The sequence below is a fragment of the Psittacula echo genome (genome assembly GCF_963264785.1).
Source record: "Psittacula echo genome assembly, chromosome: 5".
NCBI classification, from domain to species: domain Eukaryota; kingdom Metazoa; phylum Chordata; class Aves; order Psittaciformes; family Psittacidae; genus Psittacula; species Psittacula echo.
In genome coordinates, this window is record NC_137739.1 from 67,321,677 (window position 1) to 67,345,720 (window position 24,044).

A 24,044-nucleotide genomic window follows, 5' to 3' on the forward strand; every position below is an offset into this window, starting at 1 on the left:
TGATGTGCTGTAAATTGACTAAATGAAAAAATGCCCAAACACAAGAGATCTTTAGTACTGCTTTAGTAATCTACTTTAGTCATCCACAGATGTACAACACTGGGCTTGTTCAGGAGTAATACTTTCTAGTGTATCTTACAGATCTGGTGGTTGTCTGATGGATTATGTCAGTGTGTCCAGCTAGGCTCATTATTGTGACCTTCCTTGCAGGTACCTCTTCCAAGCCTAGGTTAAAGCTAAGGTTTCTGATTTTTATTAGAAAAATTTTATGCACATGCACAAAGAAAAATTCTAGTGCTTGTATGACAGTGTTTACAAATATCACCAAGTATTCTCATATCTGAAACTTTTTTTATGGGGCAAAAGAAAATCATTGTGAGAAAGTCTGTGAAGGGATGTGTGTCATCTTCATTCACAAAACAGAAGTATGTTGCTCAGTTCTGATCACAAATAATTGGAAGAAATTTTTTTTTCTATACCCCGTCAGTCATTATTGTGTAGAGATGACAGTGTAATAAATTGCATAGCAGTTGTGCCTTGTTCTCTTAAGCTAACCTGTGATCATAAACTTGAAGTACATTTCAGTGAAGCTGCTGTGGGCAACTGCTAGAGAGAATCTCTACGTTTTGAAATTGGCATTAATGTATCTTGTTATTGAATTGTAGGGGAAGTGTTTGACTATCTGGTTGCACATGGAAGAATGAAGGAAAAGGAGGCTAGAGCTAAATTTAGACAGGTATGTATTACATTCCTATGCATCAGCTTCCCCTGTAACTTCAAGTTTTTAATGCTGAAATGAGTAAAACAGCTGTCCTTTGTATTCAACTTCTAGTAATGTTCAGCATGTTGGGGACTTGTAGCCCTGAGTAATAAAATACTTGGGTTACAGTAGTACTTCAGAGGGGTTAATAGTCCCTTCAGTGATGCTAGTTTCATTAGCGCTGAGTGCCAGGGTGTCCAGGATTGCCAGAACACAGTGACTGCTTAATTTGGAAGTGTATTCCATTCCAAAATGCATTTCCTCTTGGTGATTTCATATATCCTTAGTTCAGCTGGTCTGGAAGTTATTCAGGTGTAACAGGCTACAAATAGGCCAGTTTCAAAATGCAGGCAATGCATGTAACAGGAATCCATTCACATCCACCCCGTTACATGAAAAGATGCAGTTTAATAGTTGATCTAAATAGTCACTGAAAAGTAATTCCCAGGCTTGTTAGTTCAGCTTTTTTTATGATGGACAAACTAGTCCTGCAAAGATGCTGAATTTCATTGATCTGTAAAAAGCATTTCTATTCTACAGAAAAGTGGTATTGAACATAAGCAGATATTTTTGCATAACTAATTTAAATCCAGTCTCTGCTCTTGTAGCATCTAGAGTTTCAATTGCAGATCTGACTGGTCTAATAACTTTTTGGTTTCTGCTATTGTGCAGATATTTGTAAATGCCGACTTTATTTTCATCCCTTTAGTCACTTGGATAACCTAGATAATGTTGTGAAAAGTAATAAGTATCAAAATTATGCTTCAGCTTAATGATGCTTTATGAAGTGAAATAATGAATAGGGACAAGAGTGTTTTACTGAATAGTATGTAGGGGTTTTAAACTGGATGAAATGTGGCAATGACATGACAGTTTCAGTGTTGGGAGGCTCTAACAGCTTCGCTTCTTAAGCTTAGCCATGCAAAAGTAGAAAAAAACTGATGTAATATATGAGATTTCCAGGAAATTAATCAGTGACTTTCACAAAATGCCTTGTAAAGAAAACTTTTACACTTCTCTAGTATTGGTAGTGTGACAAAAACGAACAATTTGGGAACCAGGAAACTCTACCACAACTGTTTTGCTCCCTCTGTGTCATACAGTAAGAATTGTGTGAAAGCAATATAAGGAATAAGGTCAAAAGTAGCAATGAAAGTAACGAAAAACAGAAATGTATTTAACCTAAGGAATATATTTGTGAGATCCTTGTTCCTTTGTTTTCTCTCATCTCTTTAAATCTTGTATTTATTCTCTTTAATCTTTTGGAAGAAAAATTAAAAAAAAAAGTCACAACAAATAAATAGGACAGCCCCAAAGCAGCTGCAGACTTCATATCCCCAGAAGTGATTTGTCATTGCTGGGGTTATACAGCTTGGTAGTAAGGAAAATTTTTCTTCCTCTTTAACAACATCTTACCTATCTTCTTAAAGCTGCTTCCCTCTCTTTCATATCCTGGCAGGTAGAGAGCTTGCTTTTGTGATTGAGGGTTTCTGGTGTGTGTTTCTGTGCTGTGTTAGAGTAGATGTGATGGGCTGTGGAGCAGTTGTTCCCACTTCATCTATCTCTTCTAAATCCCAGACTGTTGACTTGCTCTTTGTAATGTCACTTGAAGAGGTTCAGAGTAACTTGAAAGGATTTGCTGTTCTCTTTCAGATGTGAATATTGAAAACTTCTACTGCTATGGTTCTCTGCTCTTGATCCCCCATTTCTTTTATCAGGAGCTGTGTGGAAAAAGGTCTTGAAGTAATTCCGTTGAAAATTGCATGTTTGTTCAACAATTACCCCCCTCCACCCCCCCCTTTTTTTTTTTCCCTAACTATTCAACTGCCCTTTAAGTGAGAACTTGTGGAAACAGGTCAAACATGTTTTACAGGTACACTCAGTGCTTAATTTTATGGGATAATGTGGGTAGTACAAGATACATGTAGCTTCATTTTTCAAAAACAAATGTGAAGGGAAAGAATTTGAAAGGTAATTACCTGCTGAACTGGGTATTTGGCTTATCAAGAGCTGATTTTTATGCACTTCAGATTGTCAGCTTGCTTGTTTGTTTGTTTGTTTGTTTTACATTGGTAGAGTAAATGCTGCTTATAAAGACAAAGAGATGGCCTCACTTGAATTCACTGAAATACAAAGAAGCGTGTTTTCAGTTTCTTCTTACAGGTTTTATCTCCTAGTGCAGGCAGCTGTGCTCTGTCCTTCTGTAACAGCTGACTTCTGGCTACTGAGCTCAACCAATTTTGGAGGACCTTGATCTCAAGGATGGGAGGTTCTTGAGAGCTGCAAAAGCATGAGCAGCTGGACAAAAAAGAGAGAACCTTAGTAATAACCCAAGGAGAGAAACTATAGCACGAGCTCATTGTGCTTTGCTGGAAAGAAGAGCATGCATGCAGACAGAAGTCAGGCAACTTTGATCAGAGCTTGGCATTTATTAGAGGTTAGGACTCTGGCTGTGGGACAGTGTCAAAGGAAACTAGATCTTACTGGGTTTACAGATCATAAAACTATTCATTTTACCTTGCTGTAGTCCCAGAATAGCTTCATATAGCTTGTAGCCATTGTTGGAGGGAGAATGTTCTCTGTAGGCTTTTTATCTGATTCAGTTTTTATGTTAGAGACTTAGAACATAATAGGGAATTATTTTTTTTTTTTTTTGGTTGATTTGCTAACTTGTTTAACAGAGTAGCTCTCTAAACGGAAGCAACAGTTGTGCTGTGGTATTGAACTGAGTTCTTACAGTAGGTTGTATTATATCTTGTTTTCAGGTCATATTTCTTCTTTCAGTAGATGGGATTTCTGGATCAGACACTTGTGTTTTATCTCAGAAGGCACTTCCTTTCTAGCAGGCAAAGAGCAGAATTTGGTAATTCTCCCCTCTGCTTGTTAAAAAAAAAAAAAAATCTTTTTTAGTTCAGTTTGTTATGCATAGTTCAGGTTTTTAGCAGGAAAAAACAATGTCGTGCTTGACAAGGAACACAGGAGAGAGTACAGACACTAAAATTACAGCCATGCTCTCTGCAGTTCTCCCTTTCCAACTCTTTTTGTGCAGCCATGTGCGAGAAATTCAAATCCAGAATGTCTTAACAGTCTTAATATCACCTCATTTTTCTTCAGCTATTACAGACTTACAAGCAGTTCTGGTTCAGTCTTTTTTCCATAGAAAAATCTGATTCAGGGGGAAACTCTCTGAATGAAAAATTCATGTGTATTTATTCTCTCTCTTTACTGCAGCCAATTAGATCTGGCCTCCTTTACTCTTCCCACAGTTTTCATGCAGATGCAGTGTAGAATTTTTAATGCAAGTAGATGTTAGGACAGGTCTTGGAAAATAAAAATGGTCCACAATGGGGAAAGGACCTTGAGAGGTCATTTATCTATCCTTTTGTCATTTAATCCTTATGAAGAATGGTTTATCTGTCTAGAGATAACTTGTTCTAACTTCTTTAAAACCTGTGATTATACAGAATCCCTCCCAAAAAATGAATTTCAGTGCTTCAGTTGTTACTTCTAGCAAAAAAGGTCTGCTTTTCTTCCCTCCTTCTTCCCACCTGCCAAGCATCAGCAAATTTCTCACGCTGAAGTAGGCTGGAGGTGAAGGAGCTATCAGTGGAAACAGTGATGGAAGGTGGAAGACAAGGGAGTCAATCCAGTGCAGCTTTGTGCTATTTTTCATTCAGTTATGAGAGCTGTTCTTCAATTATTAATGTCATATGCATCGCATTATTTCCCTTCCATTTAGATTGGACTTACTTCTGCAGTCTCTGTGCTATTCTGTTGCAATGCAGAGTAGTTCAGAGCCATCTATAAAGGAAACTAGTGATTGATCATCTGCTAGGCCTTCTGCTCTTAGCTGGAGTAAAAGCAGTTTAGGAGCAAGTGGTATGGTGCTATGTCTCTGTAGTCCTGAATAAAGCTTGGGGTGTTTGTCATGCTGTCAGCCTTGGAAGCCCCTGCAGAGTGAGCTCGTGACTGGCGCTGAAGTAATGGTAGCAAAGAAGAAAGGAAGGAAAACCAAAAGGAATGGTACAAGTGGTGGCGTGGGAGCACTTCGGCAGTTTCAATAACTGTAAAAAGCTGAACTTGGAGTCTGTAAGAGGGAGCCAATACATGAAGGAACAAGCAGAAACAGATTGAAAGGGTAGGGAATGGAAATATTTCACCTTTCCATAAATTGCTTGGTTTCTGAGGTGGCATTTTTTTCATGTGCTTGGTTCAGTAATACTGGGGCACAAAGACACTAACATTGGTGTTTTAAGAGTCATGCAAAATTGACTGGTAGGTCAGGCAGGTCTCTGACCTACCAAGATCCTTACATACCTTACTTTAACCTACTCTAAATACAGGGAGAAAGAAGTATTGTTCTTACTAGTACAGGAGATCCTTCTGCTAAGCTGGGCAGTCTGATGATGAGTTATTTTTGTAACAGTAATGATACCTCATCTTTCTGTCTTGGACACCTGCTTAAGAATGGAAATACATCATGTAAGCGTAGTTATTACAGTAAACTACTTTTATGTGCACTTCATGTGCAGTTCCACTTTTAAGAAGTTATAACATCTGCCTCAATTCTGATCACGTGCGTGTGACAGTAAAGTGTATTTGAGCGCATTTGTGATCACGTAACAATAACCTTTTCCATACATGTAGAGTTCTGCAGCAATGCTTCTGACTCTAAAGGAATGTACTAGGACACTGTACTGTGTAAATAGCTTATATAGCTTGCTATATAAAGCAGGAAAAACTCAATGATACTTGGAAATTATGATGGAAGAAATTATTCTGTTACACGTGAGACATAGGGTTTTTTCCATTGACCTTGCTCTTGTACAAAATACAATAAACCATATGCACTTTGACAGCACACCTGAGATGCACAGTTGCTTTTCACTGCAAAAGTTTTGACAAACAAGCTGTTTCCCAGTAGTTTCTCTAATAGCTAAGCCCATTTCTTACTCTTCTTTCCATGCTGTGGCATGAAAAATCACCTTTGGAAAGGGCCTGGAAAACTTCAGTCTAGAGGGAAAGCTTTTATGGCTGTGTATAGTATTGGAATGGGAATACTTCGGTAACCTTTCTGAAAGTCATTGCTTCTACTGGTCTATAATTAGCCACACATGAAAAACAAAATTCTCTTTAAAGTGTCGTAGAAACGAAATAGATGAAATAACAAACACCTAAGTTACTTCTCAGCTTTTCCCCAAATATGTTGGTCACTGTAATAGTTGGTTAGGTAGATCTTAAGTGCATAACTTCAGTAAAAATGTTGAACTTCGTGATTGAAACTCTGGTTTCTTTGAAATGTCACTTATATAATTGGACTTGTTTTCTATCCAGATAGTATCTGCAGTGCAGTATTGCCATCAAAAGCATATTGTTCATAGAGATCTCAAGGTGAGTAGGAAAAGCTGTGTGAAGTGTGTACCAGCTTCTATACCTGTGGGTCTGATCTTTATTGTGACACTAAAATGTAGTATAAATTCAGTTTTCTGAGTTATTTTTTTCGTGTTTTGAGGAATGTTTACAGTATTGTTGCAAGTTTTGGGAATATGTACAGTATAAAACCATTTCAAATAAAAAGGGTTTTTAAGGCTTTTATTTATTATTAATTTAATGGCTGCTAAAAGATAGTATCTCACCCTGTGGTCAAATTCAAATCTGATGCAGGTCAGTGTTAGCTGAGAAATCTAAAAAGAAATAAGGATAGTTTGATAGAGGTATGAAAGTGTGAAAAGTTTTGGTCTTGGACCAGTCATGATGATGAAACTGAGGCATGGCTTCTTTATAGCTCAGCATGAAATGATATGTCCCTTTTTTAAACTGTGCCTTTTATATTAATAGTGTTGCCACATAACTTGCTTAACATATAATAGCTTCATGATGTCAAACTACCCACCACCAAAAAAAAAACAACTCTCTTGAAAAAAGTTTAAAGGTTATATGTATTACCAAACTTCTGCAATAATGCCATATAAAGTAAGGATAGTCAATACTGTATCTTGTTTTCATCGTAATGGATGAAAATGTAAGTTACAGTAGCTTAGAATGCATTTCCGTGGAGAAAACAGATAGGTGGTAATAACACAGTTTTCAGGTAGCATAACAGCTCCCATAGTCTGAAGCCATTGTAGAGAGGTTTTTAAAATAGGGGATCCGTGAATGATAGACTAAAGCATACCAAAAGACTTTGCAAGTAAGTTGATGTTAGTAGGTATTCCAGCTCTTTGCCTTTTAAGAATGAGTAAAACCAGACAGTAGCATTCTAAATCAAAATATTTTATCTTTCAAACCATTCTTTCTCTTCCAGGCTGAAAATCTATTGCTAGATGCAGATATGAACATTAAAATAGCAGACTTTGGGTTTAGCAATGAGTTTACAGTTGGAAATAAACTGGACACTTTTTGTGGAAGCCCACCATATGCTGCTCCAGAGCTCTTTCAAGGGAAGAAATACGATGGACCTGAAGTAGATGTTTGGAGTTTAGGTGTTATTCTTTATACTCTTGTGAGTGGATCTCTTCCTTTCGATGGACAGAACTTAAAGGTGTGTTTTTGTAGAATATGTTGGGCATGTTTATCTAATGTTTTAAGTGATTTGCTGCCTACAGCTTACAGTCTGCTCTTCTGTTACCAAGGAACTTCGAGAAAGAGTGCTCAGGGGAAAGTACAGGATTCCTTTCTACATGTCCACAGACTGTGAAAACCTCCTCAAACGCTTCCTGGTGCTAAACCCAACAAAAAGAGGCACTCTAGAGGTAATGGCACAAAGAAGGTGCATCAGAAACCTAGACATTGTCTTTTGCAAACTGTATTCGTGAGCTGTAACTTGTTATTGTCATACCATTCCTGAATAGTTTATTTGGGGTAGGTTTGGGGCAGGGAGGTTGTTGAGTAGAGCATATGACTGGTTTTTTGGGGTTAAGATTTTATTTGCGATGGTTACAAAACACTTGACTCCACAGTTGCTTTCAAAATAAGCGTGAGACTACACTGCATATGTCATACAAATTTTCCTGAGGGATTACCTTGTCAGTTGCTGCATAAATAGATGATCATTTCCACGTTTTCAAATGTGAACTGCAATTACTGGCTGCTAGGTTATGATGTGTTTGCCTTTCACCCACATTTTGTACCATTATGAAGGAGAAAGGCCAAAACAATACTGACTTTCATGGACGTCCACAGTCGAGCCTGGACCTACTAGACTTGAGAGTTGGCACACTGCTCCTGGTCTGTGTTACAGGCTTTTAGCTATCAGCTATGTGCTAGAATGCAGCTGGCTGGGAAGCAGCTCAGCTTGATGTACATAGTTAATTCTTCTCACTGGAGCAAAACAAAACTGAGTAAGTGCTGGGCCCTGTTCTGGAAAAGAAAAATTAGAAAAGTCCTTAGTGTTCGGTAGGTGAGGGAGCTGTTACTTCAACAGCTCATTTTCTTTGCTGGTAAATACACTGTACCAACAAACCCCCTTTTTTTTTTTTTTTACAGCAAATCATGAAGGACAGGTGGATCAATGCAGGGCATGAGGAGGATGAACTTAAACCTTTTTTTGAACCAGAATTAGACATCTCGGACCAGAAAAGAATAGGTAATGAAGTCTTTTTCAGAATATAATACTGTTTACATGATGGGTGGTTGGGTTTGGTTTTTGGTTGAGTTTTTTTCCCTTGCCTTTTGGGAAAAAGTTACTGATCTTTTAATACTGATATTTTATCAAGCTTATGTTCTCACACTTAATTGATTTAATTCTTTAAATGTTCCATTTTTTCTCTTGAACTTCAGCACTCAGCCAGCCTAAACATCAGAGTGTTTCCGTTACTTACAGAATATGTATTTGGTTTTTAGATATTATGGTAGGAATGGGATATTCTCAAGAAGAAATTCAAGAATCACTTAGTAAAATGAAGTATGATGAAATCACAGCTACATACTTACTGCTAGGAAGGAAATCATTGGAGGTAAGTACCATTCTTACAAAATGCAATGAAACAAAGGAATTGGAAAGGGTCCTTAGTAAAGTTAAAAGCAAAAATTAATTCAGTAACTATAGGCAGTTGCATTCCTGCTCAAAAGTCCATTGCACTTAAAATCATGTTATTCTCATCATCAGTGTCAACTGTCCAAATGATGCTACGTGTTTGTTCTCACCCTGATATGAGTCAGTAAACTCTTGCCTTTACGCTCCCCAAAACTACTCTGCTCGATCAGCAGTTACTCCTCTTTGTATGCCAGTTACTATCCTGTCTAGTCTAGGATCTCAAGTGTGAGTGTGCCAGCTGTAAATATTTTAGAGAACCAAGGACAAAACTTGTCAACCTAAAAAAGTTCTGGCATTGTAGATTACCTTTTCGTATGATGCTGAGAGGGTTTGACATCAGTAAGCTGCTCTTGATTCCTCTGCTGGGGGAGTTGATGTGGCGGCTTCTACAAAATGCATCCTCTCTGAGGAGAGGTTACTGTAGTAGAGATACAGATACTGGAAGTAGAAATAGATTTTCTCTGTTGGATTGTTCTTTGAGGAACTGCAAATTCTGTTGAATCTTACCTAAGACAGTTGCACAAGAATCTAAGAGAAGTTGGGGCCTCTAAGCAACTTCCTTGCTGTCACAAAATTTTCTGTCTAGTAGGCCATCTTTCTTTTGCTTCCCTGTTAATGCTCCCATAATGTGGTAGATGTTTAATTTGTTTTGTCTGAACTCCTTGTTTTTATATTCTCATTTGTATTGTAGTTGGATGCAAGCGATTCAAGCTCCAGCAGCAATCTTTCACTTGCCAAAGTTAGGCCAAGTAATGATCTTAATAATAGCACTGGACAATCTCCTCATCACAAAATTCAGAGAAGCATATCTTCAAGCCAGAAACAGAGGCGGTACAGTGATCATGGTGAGCAGTTCTCATTTTCAGTGTTGCAGAATATGGTGAGTTCGAGTTTTGTTCGGTTTCTGAATTTGTCTCCATCCCTCAAAGGTAAGGAGGGTGACAACAGCTGCGTAGCTCACAGCATGGTGGCTAAATAGTTTACTGAATAACTAATACTTTTTTAAAATTGGTTTTGTTATAAAGCTTTCAAAGACAGCTTCTAGAGGAATGCTGAGTACACCAATTTAATTCTCACATTCTGCTTTGTGTTGTCCCTTGCATTCCTGACTATGCTGAGAAAGTCTTGTTACACAAATTGAAGAGAATGATGCAACTCGCTTTTTCATGAAAAACACAGCACGCCTCCCCCATGCTCTCTTGTATGTCTGTTCAGCTTTTGTTTTCTTTTGACACTAGTAGGTCAGCTTGTGTCTAAAACTTGGAAGAAATGTCAGTTTACCAATATTTCTTGTTTCCTGAGGGTAGTGTCACTTGATTGTCCTGCAGAAATTACATTTCTAAAGTACCAGTGATTCAGACAAACTTGGAAGTCTTCTGCTTAATGAGTGTGCAAGACAGTATCTTAGGATTATCTAAATATCTAAAAATCTTCCTGCTCAGACACTTAACTCATAAAAGGAGTCTCTATTCAGGACTGCCTTTTAATACCTCAGGTGTATTCAGAGGTTGGTTTTTTTAAGGATTCTTCTGGGATGATGGTTACCACGTTTTGTGATACTTTTTAATATATATATGTTTTACATATATGTTTATGTATTTTTTTGTGTATATACACATACACTTTTTGATTAAGTGTTATTTAAACACCAGCTACAAGGTTAATGTATCTAGATATGTCCTCTTCTATGTCTTCTGAGGAGGTATAATTGAGGCAGCAGAAAACACAGTCCTGACATCCCCACAGGCTTCTCCCAGTGTCCAGAAACCTATTAAAGCAAGAGGGAGCTTGGGACTGTTGAAGGGGCTGCCCCATTCTGAGGTGTGCTGGAGAGGTTTCCTGTTCCTGGCACAGCTGGGGAAGTGGCTGGCAAACCGCCGCTGCTTCTCGGCTTTTCCAGGACCACAGGCCACTGGCCATTAGAGCTGATGGTGGCCCAGGGCTGTGTCACCAGGTGCCTGTCTCAGGAGCCCAGTTTTACCGGAAATTAGCTTGAACAGCATGTGTCAGATTTGTGCTAACGAAGAGTTGTCTGGTTTGAATGAGTCAGTTACTTACTAAGTGTCTTTAAGATGATGGTTTTTTCCTAGCAAGTCAAACCAGTGTCAGTACTCAAACACCAGAAGCCTCCATGAAATGCATGGTTCTCTCATAGAAATCAAGTAGTATCTTCACCTAGAAAGGCTTTTGTTTTTCACAGTATTTTACTGTTGTCCAAAATACATTTAATTTTGATTAACTTAAATAATTACCTTTTTTTCAACTCTGATTCCCAGTATCCTCATGCTTCTTATGTGTGAATACATTTCCACTGTAATGAAAAATAGCTACTGAACTTCTGACAAGAAAGATCATTTCCTGTTTCTTTTGTTTGTTTTTTAAGCTGGACCATCCATCCCCTCAGTAGTGGCATATCCCAAAAGAAGCCAGACTAGTACTACAGACAGTGACCTCAAAAAGGAAGGAATTCAGTCAAGAAAATCCAGCAGTACTGCAGCTGCAGGAAGAGGAATTGCACCAGCTAGTCCAATGCTTGGAAATGCCAGCAATCCCAATAAGGCTGATATTCCTGAACGTAAGAAAAGTTCAGCTGTTCCTAGTGTAAGTAAAAACACTTATTTATTACGAACATGAAGTATTTCTGAGGGGTAAAAAAAGTGTTAAACCTGTGATTTATCAGTGGTGCTGCTTGTACTTCTCATTCATCAAGAGTAAATGTAGATATCTCATATAGTTGCTTTTCTTTCTCCTACATCAGTCAGCTACTCAAGTTGCCTCTTAATAATTACGAAGGAGTTAGTAGGTATTAATAGTTAGCACTAGTAGCTGTTAGTGAACAGACATAACTTGAGTATTTAAAAAAAAATATTAATAAAAAAACCCAGAAAGAAAGACACTGAACTCAAAGGCTGTCCACTGAAATTTTGCATGAGTTATTTCTGGTATCATCAGCTACTCTTCTGTTGCCTCTGTACAGAACAACGAAATCTGTTTTTATTATCTTGTTTTACAGTTTCATGTGTATAAGGAGGCACCTAATCTTTGCTCTCAAACAGGCTATTCCAAGTCATAGTTACGTATATTAACATTATCAAAGAAATGTAGCTCTAAAAACATTCGAAAGTGTAATTCAATCTGTATTTATAATCAGTGTGCCTGACTTCTTTTTTCCTGTGGGCTTCTCTCACCTGCCCTAAATCTCAACAGCAGCAACAAAAAAACTTCACTACAGTGCATAACTATTGAATTTACAGGGTTGAGCAATAGGCAGTGTGTCAAAAGATAGAAAATTCTTTGTTCCTTTTGGCTTTTAATGTGTATGCTCTGTGGTGCCTCTCTCTGAGGCAAAGTTGGAAATCTGTTTTCACATAATAACTCTTGAGTTTTGTAACATTTAATTTCTGAATCTTGGGGGTTTGTATTGAAAAACTTCCTTTTTTACAGGAGATATAACTTCCCAGTCCCTTATTCATCTTGCAGTGGAGTAGTTTAAGTTGGTTTTGTTTTTGGTTTTTTTTTTAAACTTATCCCACAAAGCTGTCATGTTTGGTCATATACTCAGCACCCTTACTTAGAACAAATGAGAACAGAACTTTCTGAGCTCACAGCTTTTTGGCAGCCTAAAGCAAAAGAACTGGAACAGGATTTGTGTTACTTCTTTAGCTCTGTATTGTCACTTGCCTCAGTGGTTGATAGTGACTTGGCTGGAGGATCTCAGTCAGAGAGATTCTTTGGAAAGACATGTCTTCTACTGTAGCAGCTGTTATTCATAAATGTGAACAAGAGAACACAATTTTGGGGTACCTGCTCTTTGCCTTGGTTTTTGATCAGTCCAGGAACCATTTGGATTTTGTTTCATCTTACACGACAGATCTTAACTACTGAGTGTCAAAATGGTAGGATACTCAAAATAGTTTTGTCCTGCATTGACCTTCACTCAGTACTGTGTAGTACTTTATTCAAGAGCTTTGCATCACCGTTCCAACATATTTACCTTTAGTATCTTTAGTATTTTGATCTGCTGTTCTACACTACTCCCAAATTCTGGGGTTTTATTCCAGTAGTCTTATTTCAAGTTTCATACCACTTTAGCTGAAATGAAATTTGAGGTCATAACCATAGGATACTTCTCTATTCAGTGTTCAGTTGATCCAACTGACCTTTTACAAGCAGTGGTACAAGATGGTGAGCATGGAATTGGATTTGTGATGTTACTCAATAGTTAGTGTTTAAAATTGTCTCTGTTCTTAGCTCTTTAGTCAGACAGTGCAAACTCTAGCACCCACTTCCCCCAGTAAAGATTAGTCTTTTGCTTTCTGGTATTGTGGGGATGGAGGGAAGGGCTGACTTCTTACACTGTTCCTGGAACTAATTAGGGAGTTTTATTTCTTACAGTTTTGTCATGCATCTGGGGGGGGGGGGGGGAAGAGATGTTGGAGTTACCATATTGTCCTGAAGTTGAAAACATTTTTGAGGTAGAGGGATTTAGTTCTCACTGAGCACTTAAGTCTTAAAATCAGTGATACGATAAGAAAATCACTGAAGAGACAGAAAAATACTGTTTAAAAAAAAAAAAAGGGCAAAGGAAAAGTAGTAGAACTGGTCTTTACTGCACACCCTTAGCCAGGTGTGTGCTGTTCTTATTAAATAACAAAACTTGCAAGCATGCACTTAAGGATAAGAGTTGTGCATGTAGAGCGGAGAGCTAAGTCTGGGTTGGAGTACGGGGCTCCAAGCTGTACTTGTAAAGTTGACAGTGTGTTTGAACTCTTGCAAACTGAGTAGTTCTGCAGTCTGAACAAGTGCACATCAAGAACCTGAAGTTCATTGGGCAAATACCAAATTAATAACAAAAACCTGCTACAGGGGTTGCATAATTAGCAGCAACTAATAACTCTCTGCTTTAACAACTCCTTGTTTATTACTCACAGCTTTGGATTTTTCCTCAGTGCTTGTAATAAGGCTGCCCCATAGCCCTTAGCATAGCTTTAGGATGACTGGAAGAGGAGAATAGATAGTATGTTTGGAAAATAATTTAGGACCAAAAAATGTACTAGTGTCCTTAAGTAAATAGATTGGTTCATTAGTGTAAGTCAGAAGCTGATTGTTTAAAAGTTTTTTACATCAGTCCTTGCCCTGGTGTCTCTTAATGTGAAAATAGCCTGCCGAGCAGTGGGCACAACACTCTATTAAGAAAAGAGAAGGACTGTACCACAGATTGAGCCTTTGTGCTGTGACTGGACCTCGTGTATATGTTCAGAAGTCTCAACATGTGCTTTTGCAGTATCAGCACCCCCTGCAAAAAAGGCAGGTGATGCCACAAGGATGAACTTCCACGGCTAACGCTGACCCTAGGGGTTGTCATTCAGTCAGGGAGTGTGGTGTGACACCAGTTTCAGGCTTCCTGTGCTGTGCACCTGTACAGTTTAGTCATGTGAGGTGAAGTTTAACCATGCTACGTGCAAGGTCCTACACCTGGGTCGGAGCAATCCCAGGCACAGCTACAGGTTGAGCAGAGAAGAGATTCAGAGCAGCCCTCCCTGTGGAAGAAGGACTTGGGGGTGTTGGTTGATGAGAAAATTAACATGAGCCAGCAGTGTATGCTTGCAGCCCAGAAAGCCAACCATATCCTGGGCTGCATCAAAAGGAGCGTGACCAGCAGGTCCAAGGAGGTGATCCTGCCCCTCTACTCTGCTCTCGTGAGACCTCACTTGGAGTATTGTGTGCAGTTCTGGTGTCCTCAACATAGAAAGGACATGGAACTGTTGGAACAAGTCCAGAGGAGGGCTATGAGGATGATCAGGGGACTGGAGCATCTCCCATGTGAAGACAGGCTGAGAAAGTTGGGGCTGTTCAGCCTGGAGAAGAGAAGGCTGCGTGGAGACCTCAGAGCAGCCTTCCAGTATCTGAAGGGGGCCTATAAGGATGCTGGGGAGGGACTCTTCATCAGGGACTATAGTGACAGGACAAGGGGTAACGGGTTCAAACTTAAAACGGGAAGTTTAGATGGGATATAAGGAGGAAGTTCCTTACTGTGAGGGTGGTGAGGCACTGGAATGGGTTGCCCAAGGAAGTTGTGAATGCCCCATCCCTGGCAGTGTTCAAGGCCAGGTTGGATGAGGCCTTGGGTGACATGGTTTAGTGTGAGGTGTCCCTGCCCATGGCAGGGGGATTGGAACTAGATGTTCTTAGGGTCCTTTCCAACCCTAACTGTTCTATGATTCTATGTCCAGAGATTAACAGTCTGTAGACTTGCTGAAAAAAGTCATAGCTGAAGAACTTCGTCGATGAATCATGAAAGGTTGTACACTAAAAAGTGTAAAGGCACTTAAACTCAAGACTGCATTCTTGCTAAAACTAAAATTTGGAAGCTTGAAATGCTTAATCTCCTCTCATGGCCTCTGAAATATGAGCCAAACAGAAAAAACATGTATCCTGATCCATCTGTCTGTGCGCTTCAGAAAGTGCTGGGAAAGCACATCTTTAGAGTCCTCTGCTTTCAAATATGAATACCAAAACTTGTCCACTGCCAAATCTGTCTTTAAAGTTTGATCCAGCAGAGATTGCTGTCTTGTCTTTCTAGATGTGCAGCATGACAGTACATTTTAATGTTATGTGGTATCTTCTCAAGGGAAACAAGTGTTTAGTGTTCCAAGGCAGCAGGTGGAAAGAAGGAAGCCACTCATGATCGTGCATATTTCCCACCAGAAAAGCACTGTTGGATATTCTGGGTGCTTCATTCTCTGTTGTATTCAGGAACACAGAACAAAATGATATACAAATATTAATATGCAATACTTCAGTGTACCATTGGTTTGCGGGGGCTCCAATAAGTATCTCGCACAGCTTGACCTCTCAAGAACATAAGAATGAAACTTTACCTAAGGTGCACAGCTTTCGTTGCTAGCAAATTTAGTAAAGAGAGGGGAGCTTGTATAATGAGAAATGTTAGAGGAGAGTAGAAGAATCAGTGGTTTGTTTGATTTTAAGACAACGGATGTGTAAGGAATGAAGTACAGTGAAAGGACCAGGAGGACTTTTGGTAATGCTTGGCACATGCCTATCCTTAAGGATTATCTAGTGAAGAATATTTGAGAACCCTTGAGACAACTTACATACATCTTATGATTTAATTAATAGTTCTGCTAATCTAAAATACTCTTAATACTCTTTATACATCTTAACAGAAGGAGATAGTGCAGTTCACTTTTTCATTTTATTTGTACATTCACGGCAAGATGTGTAACAGTTCAGCAGTCTTCTAAATAGACAAGATGGCTTCATTGTTCAGTTTGCAGCTCATTGCATTGCTTGAGACTCCCTGTATAGGAAATACTTTGCCTTAAGGTACTGGAGGAGCTTTTGCTGATTATTGAGAATACTCCACTTTAACAGGTTTTTTCAGGTTTGGAAACGAAAAAGGTTTGGCTACTCTCCTTTTGTGCTTGAACTAGTTTTTCCTTTTTTTTTTTTTATCCTCCTTCACATCATTCTCTACTGTGACCATTTATATGAAACCTTTTCTTATTGCTATTTTTAAAACCCACTGAATTTCCCTTGTCTGCCATAGCAGTAATTCTTCAAAGAACTCCAAAAGGTTAGTTGAGCATGAAGTCCCCTGCCTGATTCTTAGTGGCCATCCTTACTCAACATGCTTATCCAGGTGCTGACCAGTAATTCCCGTAAGCTAGCCTCTTCCAAGACTTTCCCCAGCAGTGATGTTTCAAGTTAATAGCCTGTTTTGCTTCCTGCTTTGCCCTGTGATTCTTTTCTTCAAAGAAAATTTTAAAAGGTTTTTTTCCACTTTCCAATCAGTTTGTAGTTTCCTATGTTATGTTCTTGGGGTGGGGAGAAAAAATTTAAGGCTTGCCAGCTTTTACTTCCTCTGCAATGTGGGGGTGCATGTTTATCTGGACCACCATGCTTTCTCCTACAGTAATTGCATCTAACTTTTTATAACTTTGTTATCTGTGAATTACCTAGCTTCTCAGTCGTTCCTGGAAAGTTGACCGCCAACTTGGGCATATCTCCACCCTCTTTCTCTGTAAAGACAGAGGCAAAGTAATTCTATTTCTTTTCTCCCCTCTAAAGTAAGGTCTGTAGTTTAAGTTCCCCTGGTTCACTTATCCTCAATGTATTATGCTTGTATTTAAATGTATATTTTTTTTAAGTCTTATTAAAATTCTCTGCAATTTGTCTCTTTAATTTGACTTATTCTTCCCATGTAGTGTTTCATAGTATTTTAATATTTAAAAGTCCATGTTTACCTTCCCACCAAATTTTACCACATTTGTTTCTTAAGTCTTTGCTTTTCCTATGTTGTTTAAGAGTATGATTTTAACTTAAAGGAAAATTCTACAATCTACAAGTGGTAAAGTATCTCAAAAATAGGTTACAAAGACATAGGCTATCCAGATGTAGATGAACGCTATACATGCTGAGAACTTATAATACAGAATTAGTGGTAATTCTGGTAATTAAAAACTTCAAGCTGTGTTAATTTTGAGCCGTCAACATGAAATACATGATTCTGTATTGCATTATTTCTTAAAAATACTGGAAGGTGTTTGTATATTAATTACTGTAAGTTTTATAACTCTGTAGAACTAGCATGAAGTAAACCAGCCTTCAATTACATTTAGACTTAACCCCAGAAAAGCCTTTTGTGGGGAATAACAAACCTGTGTTTTTTAATTGTAGAATAATACTGCCCCCGGAGCAATGACACGGCGCAACACATATGTTTGTAGTGAAAGAACCACTGCTGATAGGCATTCAGTGATACAAAATGGCAAGAAGAACAGGTACATAACATGTCTTCCTATGGTATATGTCTCTTGTCTTCACATATCCAAACAATTATAATACCTAATTTAAACAAAATCAGTAGTATTCTAGTGTAATTCTTAATGAAAGGTGAGTACAGAGCATTATGGAGCACCTGTAAGTATGTTGTGTTATTTTCTGGGTTTTGGGTTTTTTTTTTTACTATACTTAATACATAGTCTTTATACTTGGAATGTAAAAATAAATTCCTAGTTTCTGGTTAAGTACATGTCATTTTTACAGCCTTCATCTTAAGTCACTTGTTACCTACTGCGGCCAAACAAGGTATGCTTGCAGAAGAGGCTTGTTTAGCTTGAAACTACAAAGTCCATCTCTCTTGGGCCATTCCCTTTTTACATTTCACTCTAAACGGTACTCTGTTGGGATCATTTGGCATACTGTTTTTTCTGCGGAAAGTAGAAAGTAATTTTTTCCTGAACAAAGATCAGACAGTATAGACCATTGTCTTGGACCAGTAATGGTTTTTTACTTGTTCTGTACTCTGATTTCTTCCCAGTATTTGCAGAACTCATCTTGAAAAGGGAAGCACTGATATTGTGGCAGTCTAAGTGAAAACAGAGAAATAACAGGTTTCCTCTTACTTTACTGAATGAAGGCCTGGCTGGAGCATGCAGTGGAATAGGAGTTAACGAGTTCATATGTTAGCAGTGTAGCCACATCTCGTGCTGTCCTTCCCTGTGTACCAAAGACTGAGAAGAGTTGTAGAAAATTAATATAATAGTGAACACAAACATTAGGTATAGATTAACAGTTGTGAAGAACAACTGTTTTACCACCAAATTTCCCAGCTGGCTGAGGTGTTTAAAGTTCCAGACAGCTGATCTTCACAAAATTTTACTTGTCTCAAAAGCTGGTAACAAGTTTTTGACTGCCAGAAGAGCACCCAGAAGCTAATACTGCTTAATAAAGGTGCTGAAGCTTGGAGGAATGTGTACTTCTCTCCTACTCTTCAGAATTTTCTCTATGCCTTCCTAATTTTATGATATATTGTAAAGGGTGGGAAAAAAATACTTTTCTTCTAGCTCGTGTTGAATTTGGCGAAAGATCTACCTTTTTTGCACAGAATCTTTCCCCTTCCTTTTCACAGTTTATAAGGAAGGGTGGTGAAGTTGTGATGTTTAAAGGAAAGTCTGTCTGACCCTTGGTTGATTCCTGGAGTCTAGGGATAAAGAGCATGGTTTTGACCCTGTTTCTTCCTCCTAGCTTTCTGCGAACTGGAAGTGATTAAGGAAAAAGTCAAGTGTAAGTTTGAAGAGTGCCAAAAGTCTGGCTGGCCAGCTAGGCCTGCAGTCAACTTTCTTGTGAAGTACAGCACAGCTGTTTGGTACTGTCTCTTAGTGTGTCTGTCTCAGCGTTCATTGCTTAGTCCCTGTTAACATCACCAAGTTTGTTTAGATTAAAGCTCACCGTCCGTTCTTTAATTTGATACGTTAATAGCTTTTTTCTTTCCAGACTCTTTGAAAAATGAATCTTTCTGTCCAAAATAGCTTTAATAGATTTGATTACTTAATTTCTTAGTTTAATAATAATATTTTTGTTCATCTTTGAGCTAATACCTTTGCCATACATTTTTAAAAGTTTGAAAGTTACTAGATACTGTTTACTAGGAATGCTTGAGATTCAGATGTCCCATTTATTTAAGAGTAACTTCATGCTCCTAAGTAGCTATCTTTTGAAGTTATTTTTTTCCCCAGCTTTGAGTTTCTCAGCGAACTGCTGTCTTTTCAGTTTGTCACACATGGGCACTAAGCTAAAAGTTAACATTGAGTAGTACTTGGCAACTATATTAGTTCTATTTTATATCTGTAATTGGTTATTGTTATGTAACTTACCTTTTATTGTCAGTATGGTATCCAAACATCATCTGTTATCCTGCAGACTAGCCCTGTTTGGGTCATATGAAACATCTGAGCATTTATATGTTCGCTGTCTGGAAAACATAATTTTAACTTCTAAGCATATTTTTTTATTACCGCTTTTGTTACTCTTTATAGAAGGTTAGAATGAAATAGATAACGAGAATGCGTTGGTAATTCCTTTAAATTGGAGACCTCTCATTGTCTGAAACGTTTCAACACTAAAATGCACATTCATTTTGGCACAGTTTCAGAATTACTGTGATTTGGCACAGAATTCAGAATTTGTCTGAGTATATTTTGTTGCTGTAACCGGGCAAAGGCTTGACTGATCACATGAAGTGCAGAGACCTTTAATTCAGGCTGAATCAACATGGCTGTTGATGGGACTGGCTCTTCAGAATGAATCCTGCCTGCCTTCAGGTGTTTCTGTAGTATCTGTCTATTTTATTGTAGTCTCAGAAATATTACTGTACTAGCAGAAAGTAACTGTAGAAAAATGTGATGGTTTTTTTTCTGTGAAGCAAGATCTGAAGTAGAACCTCAGATTTGTATAAATCCAAGGGTTTGTCAGAAATGCTTTCTATGCTTTTGAAATGTCTGTTGGTGGAAAATATTAAAGGCAGGAGTAATTAATATAAATGATTTGTTACAGATTGGATTTTAGATTTTCCACAGCCAGTCAGATACTGACTGACCCAGTGGAAACTTGCCTTCAGAGGCAAGGAGTGCACATTTGAAGTCTCAACACTTTCCCTACAGGAAGAATAAAAATGTTGCCTGTTCTGTTTTTTATCTTACACATTGAATTCTGAGAAGGCATTATTTCTGAAGATACCGAAACTGAAGAACTCATAGTCAGCTAGTGCACTTGTTGGAGAAAGTAGTCCTGAAAAGCCCGTGCAAGACTGGTAGAAGCAAAGGGTTTTTGCCTCACATCCCTACTTTAACACATTGTGTGGCTGACACAGGCATTGTACCGGAGATGACTCTGTTGGCTTTCCTCCAGAGCCTGAGCATTAATTAAAACACTTGAGGACTCATGGAACACTCTTCATAATGATAGGCAGTTGCTTTAAGTCATTTGTAACGCAAATGATTTACAACAGCCTCAGACTTTTAATAAGCCTTGGCACTAATTGGTGAATATTTGCTCACTTTTTTCTCTGTTCCTAGGCTAATAATCTAAGGAAGCTAATTTCTAGCAAAGCTTCAGAGGAAGAGATATAGGTGCTTTGATATGTGCCCTGATACTTTATTGATACCTTTAGCTATCACCTCTTTGGAGGCAGGTGACTAAATAAAACTTGGGTCTAATGTGTTGTAACTAGATTATTTCTCCTGTATCTTTCACAACAAATTGAGAGGGAAGGAGCTAGAGGTGCTGGAGGGGCTAGTGACCAATTACTTAGGGATTACATGACTTTAGGGTATTGCTGTTGAGATGAATGCTCATTTCCTTACAATTTATTAATACCCTGGGGTAATGTAAAAGCTGGGCTGTGTTGCAGGCTTCATTGTAGTAGTGCTTGTAGTTGGCATCCTGCTGGATTCAGCATTGTAAAGAGATGAGTGCGTGACTGAGGTTTTTGAGACTCTGAAAAGTTAGAAACAAAACAGAAGTAGATTTTGCTAACCATTCTAGCCAGCAGTTCTGATGTCTGAGCTGTGAGGTGTTTTCTGCTAGTGCTTTGGGAGCTAAATCTGAGAAGTGGGTCAGCTGACCCTTGTAGCTGGAGTAGCATTCTCCTTTCCAAATTCTGACATACCAGAGGGTAAGAGGGGATAAGAGGACTTGAATTTCAGTATATGTAACCAGGAAGTAACTTGGAAGTGAACATGCAGTGTGATGAAACTGTCACTGACAATTCCTGATTTCTTAACCTTGAACAATAGTTCTGAATTACAATTGCCTTACTTTTAAAGCAAACTTAAGATGAATGGCATACAGCATTGTAGCCTGAAAGGCCCAGTACATCTTGTGGCCTCAGTTTTTTCCATCCTTGTCATTACTAGATAATATGAAGGCTGCAAAGAATTTGTCCCAAAGAAAGAAAAGTATTTCATATTATACAGCTGGCACCTTACTGACCATTCTGCTAAGACAGCACTGTATACCTTCCTTTAAAGCCTGAACCTCAAATTTAGAGAATTTAAGGTTTGTGGTCAAGATACATGAGATGCTCTTCAAACAGTAATACCTCTTTCTTCAGAGAACACCATGTGTTATTCATTGCCTCCTACATGTACAGGTTGATTAATAGTAGTCTTTTTGTTTGGGCGTCTCTGGACTTGTTAAAGATCATGATACTGTTGTTTTCTATTTATGCCTGTGAAGTCCCTTGATTACCAGATGTAGACTGGGATTTGACAGCTTGCCCAGCTTACACTGCTTTCTTTTAACATGGATACATTCTGAAAACAAAGCATTTCACTGTGGTAATAGAGCTGTCGTCGTTCTCTTGCAAAGTGCAGTTGGTGGGTTTATTAATGCATTTTTTTAATGTTAAAACCTATGCAAGTTACATAAGTGCTTTATAGAGGTGCTTTGGCACACAGCACTGAGTTACTCAGATTCTGTGCATCAACGAGAGTAACACTGTAAACTAATGCTAATGGTAAGAGTATGGTCATAGATGTCAAGTACTATAGTGAGGATGCTTTTTAAGGGGAGTGTAGGATAGTTACTGCTCTTTGCCTAGAAGAGGGCTGTTAAGAGTTCATGTTCTTTGATAAATAAGTAATAGAAGGAAAAGTTTGCTTTTTTTCTGTGCAGTAGTTTGTTGTTGGTCCATCATGCTCTTCTTTCTGCCTCTGCCTGAACCCAAACCCCCTCACAGCCTGACAGAAATGTCCGCTTACGCAGCTAGCCCTGCTTCAGTTTGTACTACATCCTTCTCCAGTGTTCGGCTGCGACATCAGAAGTCGATGTCCATGTCAGCCTCTGTGCACACGAAGATGATGTTGCCTCCAATAGACAATGGCGCAGATAACTTCAGGCCTATGTAAGAACCTGAAATCGTTGTGAAACTAACTTATACCCACTGCTTCTTAACTTTGTGCTGTGGAATTTTAGTCCTAGATTGTTCTAGTTTATATTGCCCACAAGATGTGTGTTTCCTCATTTTTTTAGTCTTGTTTACATTTGTTTTGTGATGTGTCAGGCTGTCGGTGACATAATCCTGCAATAATGAATCTTAATTTTTTCCTAGTGTTAGGAGTATTGGACATTCCCTATTGTCAGAGTTTGTGGGAGATTTTAACTGTGTATCCTGAAGGACTTTGCTACTTGGAGCAGCTCACTTGTAGAGAATTTTGTGTAGGATACTTTCAAATTAGCAAGATTTTAAAAGATGTATATATAGAATGTGGAGGGAGAGACTCTAAAGTTACTTATTGCTTCTCTTTCCTGGGAGGAAACTTGACTTGTGTATTCTTTTATGAGTCTTCTCAGTGAAACAAACTGTATGCCTAGTATATCTGATCTTTTCCAAGATACTCTTGTTGCTTTTTTTCTGACTTTGTAGGTTTCTGTTTCGGCAGCCTTTTAATCCTAACTTCTTACAAGTTTTGATTCCATACAGTGCTGTAATAATGTTGGTATTTCCAACCCTGGCCTAAATAAAAGTGTCTGCTTATGCTTTACTGTAGAATGTAGTGTTTTGTGTTTCCTGCAGAACTGTAGTGCTTCTTGTGAAGAATTTCTAGCTTTGTTTTGTTTTCTGCTCTAGCACTATTCCCGATCAAAGAACTCCTGTTGCTTCAACTCACAGCATTAGCAGCGCAACCACACCTGACCGTATTCGTTTCCCCAGAGGAACAGCTAGTCGGAGCACTTTCCACGGCCAGCTCAGAGAGCGACGTACTGCTACCTACAATGGACCACCAGCCTCCCCCAGTCTATCCCATGAAGCAACACCACTCTCACAGACTCGAACCCGGGGATCCACTAATCTATTTAGTAAACTAACTTCAAAACTCACAAGAAGGTTAGTCTCGTAAAATGGTAATGCAACATTTCCTTTTATTGGCTAGTAGAAGTACCTAGCAGCTCATTGCTTAGGTGGTTTTGTCTGTATTCTCTGATTAATGGCTTAACAGTTTCTGCAACTTAAAATGCACTAGCTTATTTTTTGTAGTTCTTTTTGGTTACAGAAGCCATGTTTTTAGCAGTTGAATCGAACAGGATAAAAAGTGGGGCTGTTTGGTCTGTGCTGTTCCTTCTGTGCTCTTCATCCTCATGTCTGAGATACAAATGCTGCAGAGCTGAAACATTTTGGCTCAGTTCAAAAGTGGCTCACTCTGCATGGTCTGTCAGTAGACATCATAAACTAGGATCCCAGTCTTGATATTTATTGTAGTGTTAGAAGCTGAGGTTGTGTTTTCCAGTCACTTAGCTATTGGCATTTCCAGAATAATCTTGCTGGCAACACATGAATAGAAATATCACAGGTGAAAGGGTAGGGACAGGAGACGAAAGTTTCTTCTGTCAGTAGCGCTAGCATAGGTCACTGTAGATAATGCAGGCCTGTGGTTTCAGTCTAGG

General features: G+C 38.6%; 1 protein-coding gene across 24 annotated transcripts in view; it reads left to right on the top strand.

Annotated features, from left to right (window-relative positions):
- MARK3 (microtubule affinity regulating kinase 3) overlaps positions 1–24,044 on the top strand; it is a 62,258-nt gene that overhangs the window by 28,950 nt on the left and 9,264 nt on the right. For 10 of the 24 annotated variants that reach the window (XR_013956918.1, XM_080618607.1, XM_080618624.1 and 7 more), the window contains 11 exons: positions 666–736; positions 6,095–6,151; positions 7,065–7,301; positions 7,393–7,512; positions 8,246–8,345; positions 8,603–8,715; positions 9,487–9,724; positions 11,179–11,396; positions 17,496–17,599; positions 22,339–22,503; positions 23,230–23,487. Coding sequence is in view for 23 of the 24 variants with exons in the window: in XM_080618607.1 (XP_080474733.1) it covers positions 666–736; positions 6,095–6,151; positions 7,065–7,301; positions 7,393–7,512; positions 8,246–8,345; positions 8,603–8,715; positions 9,487–9,724; positions 11,179–11,396; positions 17,496–17,599; positions 22,339–22,503; positions 23,230–23,487 (1,681 nt within the window). In the remaining variant the exon portion in view is untranslated. The remainder of the gene's footprint in view (positions 1–665; positions 737–6,094; positions 6,152–7,064; positions 7,302–7,392; positions 7,513–8,245; positions 8,346–8,602; positions 8,716–9,486; positions 9,725–11,178; positions 11,397–17,495; positions 17,600–22,338; positions 22,504–23,229; positions 23,488–24,044) is intronic. The other 14 variants (XM_080618611.1, XM_080618614.1, XM_080618616.1 and 11 more) reach the window with 7 other exon arrangements.